The sequence below is a fragment of the Lottia gigantea genome (genome assembly GCF_000327385.1).
Source record: "Lottia gigantea unplaced genomic scaffold LOTGIsca_16, whole genome shotgun sequence".
NCBI classification, from domain to species: domain Eukaryota; kingdom Metazoa; phylum Mollusca; class Gastropoda; family Lottiidae; genus Lottia; species Lottia gigantea.
In genome coordinates this window covers 2,215,039-2,221,845 of record NW_008707965.1, presented here as the reverse complement: position 1 = coordinate 2,221,845, position 6,807 = coordinate 2,215,039, and the positions used below count along the sequence as shown (strand labels likewise).

At 36.7% G+C, this 6,807-nt stretch overlaps 1 protein-coding gene across 1 annotated transcript; it reads right to left on the bottom strand.

Annotated features, from left to right (window-relative positions):
• Nucleotides 1-356: 356 nt before the first annotated feature.
• LOTGIDRAFT_51965 (hypothetical protein) lies at nucleotides 357-2,729 on the bottom strand (the record flags this gene model as incomplete). The annotated part of the gene is made up of 1 exon (XM_009050997.1): nucleotides 357-2,729. A coding segment is annotated over one exon (2,373 nt), but the record flags the coding sequence as incomplete, so codon positions are not given.
• Nucleotides 2,730-6,807: the final 4,078 nt, after the last annotated feature.

Here is a 6,807-nt window from a genome sequence, read left to right as displayed (position 1 = left end):
ATATGCGGTATAATCCCTCTTTGCAGAAAAGGAATCACGTGTTCCTGATACGAGTATATCCTAAAATCCCAGAGAAATATGAAAAATGATATATTTACCTCGTCATGCATCTGGTTGAAGAGAGTTTTTTCAACTTTATTAGATTTCAAGTCATCAGAATCGCCAGAGAGATTTCGATCGTCATCCAGCGAGAAGCTGACTTCCTTCTTCTTTACAGAGGAACCAGAGCTAACCGATTCACTGGACGTACTCTGAGAACACAAAGCACCACTGGTTTCAGAGGATTCAGAGCTATCCGTCTCATATTGCTTCATATTGGCAATAACCCTGCATTCTTCTTCTTTGGCGTTATAGATACGCTTTTGTTTATCGCGACGCCTGAGATAAAATATAATCACTACGACTACTAATCCGAGAATGACGGTGACGCAGACGATCACTGCGACTATAATGATGTTCTGCATACTCATCATTGAAGACTGTTCTTCCAGGAACTCATCATCGTGGTAGACTTGCACATACAGGTCGGCTATAGTGGATCTTCTAGGATCACCCATATCTCCTACTTTTAGTTTCAGGTGAAATATACCACCAGTGTGATGCCCAAAAGCATTTTTAATCAAAACTTCGCCAGTTTTGGGATGAACAGTGAAATGACTTGAGACGGTCTCATCTTGAAGATAATACACTAGATGACTGTTGACACCTTGGTCCATATCGTACGCCATGATGGCATAAAAGCCAGTATTTGCTTTTAAATTGTTGGGAATTGATACAGTATTATTTTCTTTATTCGGTATCAAGATGACTGGACTTTGATCATTGAGGTCTTTTACGATGACTACCACTTCTACTGTGCTACTGAGTGGATATTCGCCTTTATCTGTGGCTTCAACAACAAATCTGTAACGATCTTTGGTCTCTCTGTCCAACATGGCGGTAGTTTCGATAACACCATTAAAGGAACAAGAAAACGGTGTATCTGGGTCAATTGAGATCAGCTTGAACTCAATTTCAGCATTTCTGCCAAAGTCTTTGTCAAAAGCCTGAACTGTTCCAACTTTGTGGCCGGGTTTCAGATTCTCAAGAGCGTTGAAATAGAAAACAGTTTTGTTGAATTCAGGTCGCTTGTCGTTTTGATCTTCAAGAGCAATTTCTACTACTGCAGTTGATGTGAGTTTTGGGGCACCATCATCGTGGGCAGTAACTTGAAGCCTGATTACTGGCGTGATCTCACGATCGAGCTGCTTCACCACATATACTGATCCATTTGTTTCGATTTTAAAGGAATCCTTAAAATCTCCGACTAAAGCATAGGTTATCTTGGCGTTAGAACCAGCATCGTAATCCACGGCCTTAACAGTGCTGATATATCGTCCAATGAAGTTGTTCTCCATGATGGAAGCATAATACGTTTCTCGAGTGAACACAGGGCTGTTATCGTTCTCGTCCAATACCTTGATCTTGAACGCTACGGAACTGGTTAAAGGTGGGGTTCCAGCATCGTAGCATGTAACTGTTGCAGTATGTTCCGGTATATGTTCCCGATCTAGCTTTTTTGATAAGATAACTTTGTACTCGTTCACGTCCAGCTTGCTGATACTGATGAATTCGTGAGATATGGAACAATTTACGATTCCATTGAGTCCAGAATCAGGATCGTTAACTCCAATGTGAGCGACTGCTCGACCAATAGTCGAGGACTCGGAAACCTCCGCCGAACCACTAGAAGAGAATACATTCACGTTTATAATCGGGGGATTATTATCCGTGTCCAATACTCGGATGTTGATAGTCACCTGTGAAGTCAGTACTGGATTACCGTGATCCCTAGCCTCTGCAAGGATTTCGAAAACATCGCCTACGGACGTATTTAAAGGCATGGCTGTCTTTAACTCCCCAGTCAGTCGATTTAAACTAAATAATTTCAAAATACTTTCAGGTTGCCTGGGGCTAAAATAGTAGGAAATGTCCGCGTTAGAGCCAGTGTCTTTGTCCGAGGCGTTTAATTGAAGGATGAGTGCATCGACTGGAAGGGATTCTGACACGTTAAAGGGGTAAAACTGTTGGTGAAATTCGGGACTATTGTCGTTGACGTCTCCAACCATAACAGTTAGTGAAAGACTTCCAGTTTTAGGAGGATTAGCATTGTCTTTAGCGATCACTGTCAGTTGATACTCGGGGAAGATTTCGCGGTCAAGTTTTTTAATTAGTTTCAATGCTACTTCACTAAATCCTCCATTATTGTCTTTTACGGTAACTAGAGAAAACACATCCGATTTCGTTAAAATTTCGTAACTATGCACCGAATTATTCACATCCGTATCTTGATCGATGGCTTTTACAATCGGAAATGTTGTACCTACTACGGATCCCTCGGAAATCTGCAGCAAAAACTGGTCCGGAGAAAATTTGGGGGCATTGTCGTTTATATCCATTACTGATACAGTCACGGCAATTTTTCTGAAAAATGATCCAAGATTAGATTGCACAACCACTTCGAATTTTAAATCACATGTTACCATGAAGCTACATATGGATTCCCTGTCTATCAACTGTGACGTCATCAAGTCACCACTAAGCTCGTCTGCTATGAATAACGAACTGTCTGTATTTCCTTTCGTTAATAAACTGAATTTCAAATTTTTAATGTCTGTCACACTTTCATGCAGGTTCAAATCTTTGGCAATGTTTCCTATGAGAGTTTTAGAAGCTTGTTCTTCGAATATTTCGTATTTCAGCTGCGCATTGTTCAGTGCCTCCGTTCTGGCAAGTGACGTCATCAACACGAATATCACTACGTCATACATCTTCAACCTCGATTTCAATTTCATTTCCGGAAAATTCGTAACATTGAAAGTCTTTACTCTTGATACCAATTTCTGAAAAAATAACCAAATGATAGGTGTTAAATACGAAAAGGAAATACGAAAGGCTCAAAATCATAAATTAGTACATACTTCAAAGTTTAAGACCGAAAATACTTCCACAAACGATGAATCGTCGCCTTTGTTTGTTTGAAAAAAAAAATGAAATTATTCAAAGGCCATGTAAATATAGTTTGCTTGGCCGAAACTCTCGTTGAATTTTGGGCATAAACTTCAGCAATATATAAGTTGAACCTCGTATAAGTGAACACCCTATTTATTAAAACTTTACTTTTCCTACAATAACTCTACGAAATAAATTCCTTAATATAAAGCACCTTGTAGTTTAATCAGCTGTTATCCTAACAATAGCCGTTCATATGATGCGAACCAAGTCCTATATGCAGCCGAAGTCATTGCAACCACATGTAGCTACCACCCAAGTCCATAAGATAACAATAACCATCCTGTCCAATTACAAAACCATAAAATTACATCTGCGCCCAGCAATTAAACAATTATAGAGTTACTGCCCTTTATTGTGGGTAATTTGTTCCTCCAATAAACCTGATTTTAATCGAAGAATAATTGATAAAGATTGAATCGGGTTGTAGGGTAAAATAATCTAACATCCTTGGGGCCTATCAGTCCAATATGAGATCAGTTAGTTGTCCAATTACTGATCAAATCGTTCAGTGGTTTACCTTTATTTTCTCAAATTAAAAATATAAACTTCTTTTGGTGAAATACCGAATAGTTCTTATGACTTTATCAGATAGCTAGTAGCAAGGTGGTGATTACAGGTCTGTGAGATACAACATGGCAATAACTAGATTGTTCATTGAGTATACGATTGGGAAAACAGTATATAGGGCAGTAATATGACCACAGAAAACTGTCGAGTACGTTGTCTGCTAGATGGACACTGTTCTTATTGTTTTATCAGCTCCCTAACATTAAGGTGGTGATTACAGGTCGGTGTATTACAACATGGGTAAATAGTTCATCTATACCATTTGAAAATAACGGCATACTATATGGTTGTATCAACCACAACTATCATAGTACCAATCATGTGCTGGCAGTTAATTTGCTAGATGGACACAGTAATCCCTTACCTTGTTGTAGCTCAATAGATACGATATGCTCACCCTAACGCGAATCCCAGAACTAAGAGTACTACGAGTACACTTTTGCCAACTCTCCAAACCTTGCATTATAAGATTGTCATCTGTAAATGTGTGTCAATATGTCTTGCTAACAATAACTTAACACTTTAAATAATTTTTGTTAGACTGATGTTATGATATCCAAAAGAAATGTGTTTCCCCTACCTCCAATCACTTCTGTGTACAAAAATATCAAGAGACCAACGAAAGGTGCATTGACTCTCTTCCTGTAACCCTTCTCGTTTGTTAATGAGCAAACTATTACAGAGTGTTCTTTTTAAATCTAAAACATCGTCATTTTAACGGATTAAATCACTAATTTTCTTATCCGTAATCGAATTCGTTTTAACGAATATCGGAACCTTTTAATAATTTATATTCTGTCTCCTGAGGGATTTCGGTCCTTTTGACTAATTTTCATCAATTAGGACAGATATGTTAATCAAATTTTCAGACTGTCGTTGTTCATTTTGATTCTTATAACACTGGGATTAGGAGGGTGACGGAACGCAAATGGGTTAAAGAAAACTAGACACCGCTAATCTCGTTACAGATTGTCCTAATCTGGTTTTTAGACAGATTTTAATTGGTGTTAAGAGCCGACATTGGTTAACCTCCGAAAGCAATGGCCGCTGAATCCTAAGGACAAATTAAAGTTTAAATTCTAAATTTGGTTTATAAAGAAAACTCTATCTAAATATCTACTTTAAAACTGAACCTTTTCACAGAGGGGACTTAAACCCTTTAATCCTGAATTGATCGGGTGTTTATTCCCTCAGTAGGGGAAACGCAACAGTTTTAATTTCAGTTCATATCTTGAATAGTTTAATGCAATTGAACGTGGGAATTGTCATTACTTAGCATTTTGAATGAATCTTGCCCAACCATCCCTCCTCTACCACCAACACTGTCTGAATGTACTGTTTGTACATAAATTATCATCAGCTTATTGCATTTAAGAAACGTCACAAACAAAATCTGAAATGCTGTTATAGAGTTATAAAAGTGTTTTACAGCAAAATGTGACGTTACAAAAGCGTCACGCAAAGTGTGACAGGAAGCGTCACACTATTAGTAACATTGCGTCATTGCAATAAAAAATACATCGGAAACATAAAATTTACAAAATTAAAAGTTGACAACTGATTGGACAATTATTAGAGAAATAGGTGCAGGTAGAAACTGATTGTCAATGGTGTGATTTATCTCTAGATTTTAAGAGAATGTGACATGTGATATCTAACACGAAAACAGCTGAAATCGACATTAAAACTTCACAAAATTATCATAAAATATTAACAGTTTTTATTGAACATTATTAGGTATTAAACTACAACAAAATCATAAAGAGGACTGACATTTAATTTCCAAAATCATTTTTAAAATCAAAGGTAAAATCGACATAACGGGGCCAAATACAACATTATTCAAACCGAAGGAAAATCGACATAGAGGCCCAAAGCATATTCAAATTCTGTGGTAGACAACATAATCTGGACATACCTTAAGAGTGGGACTAGCATGTATTGTTTCAAATGATATCCTTCCCGATTTAAAAACTTAGCGACTCCCTGAGAGGTCTCTCTGAAAGGGATGCCAGTTGCAGAATAACACCGGGTGTTTCCTTAGAGTGTGCACACCCTTCCACCACATTATACATTATATTTTTTTCTGCACATAACTGGATTTTCTCCTCGGCCTATGCTATTGTAATTTCAATTATGTATGGTTTTTACAACAACTTTCCTATCAGTATTTATTCTAGTGGAGCTCAGAATTCAGACCTTTTTTTAAGGTGTTTTATTTTTTGTCATATGATGTTAAAAAAATGAAAGCTGCAGAAGATTAAAAAATATAATTTTTGGATTTATTTCCTGAATTCCTGATTTTGCATTAAAAAGTTATACCTTAAAATAATTCCTTATTTTCATAATGGTAGATTTTACAATCGAAACACTTGTATAAGGCGACATACCTCTTACTATAAACATGACATTATCAAAACATTTTCTGACAAATCAAATAACAGTATCGCTCTTATTTTCTCAAATCAAATGTCTGATGAGATTCGTTTCCGAAACCTATGTGAGCTTCAATTTTAATAGAATTACTTACTTTTTCAGTGTTTATTTCTCCTTGGCTGTTGATATTATGAAATTTTATTTTTGTTACCAGCTATATATCCAAATAACACAAAGTAACACTTGTCAAAAATTCTCAGCTTGTTCGAAACTTAATTTTCAATTCAAAATTTCCAATATCCTAGAAAATGACACATGGCACAGATACAGGTAGCTTGGTAATCAATGATAGCTGATTCAAGGTGGTTGATTTAATTGACATATTACTCCAAAATATGTAAGAGTGGCAGATGCTACGATCGCCAATTGACCAATCAAAATGTGTGATTGAGACATCAGGGGGTCGACCAATTAAAACACACATATTGCATCACGTGTCATAATTTTTGAAGGTATCAACCAATGAGATTGTTAGAAATGCATCACGTGATGTTCATAACAAAATGTTTATTCAAAGGTATTCAAAATGTCGCTGGACATTGATCTCGTGTTAATCTTTGCACTGTGCTTAATGAGGCGTGATATTTGAATGTCTTCCGTGTTAATCGAGGCTACGGTTGACTGACTTGACGACCCTGTCGTGTCGATAGCCAATAAATCAATCCATCATACTAAGATATATATCTTTGAGACATGATAGCTCATTATGATAATATTCAGAATATTTATGAATAAAAACTTTCAGTAAAC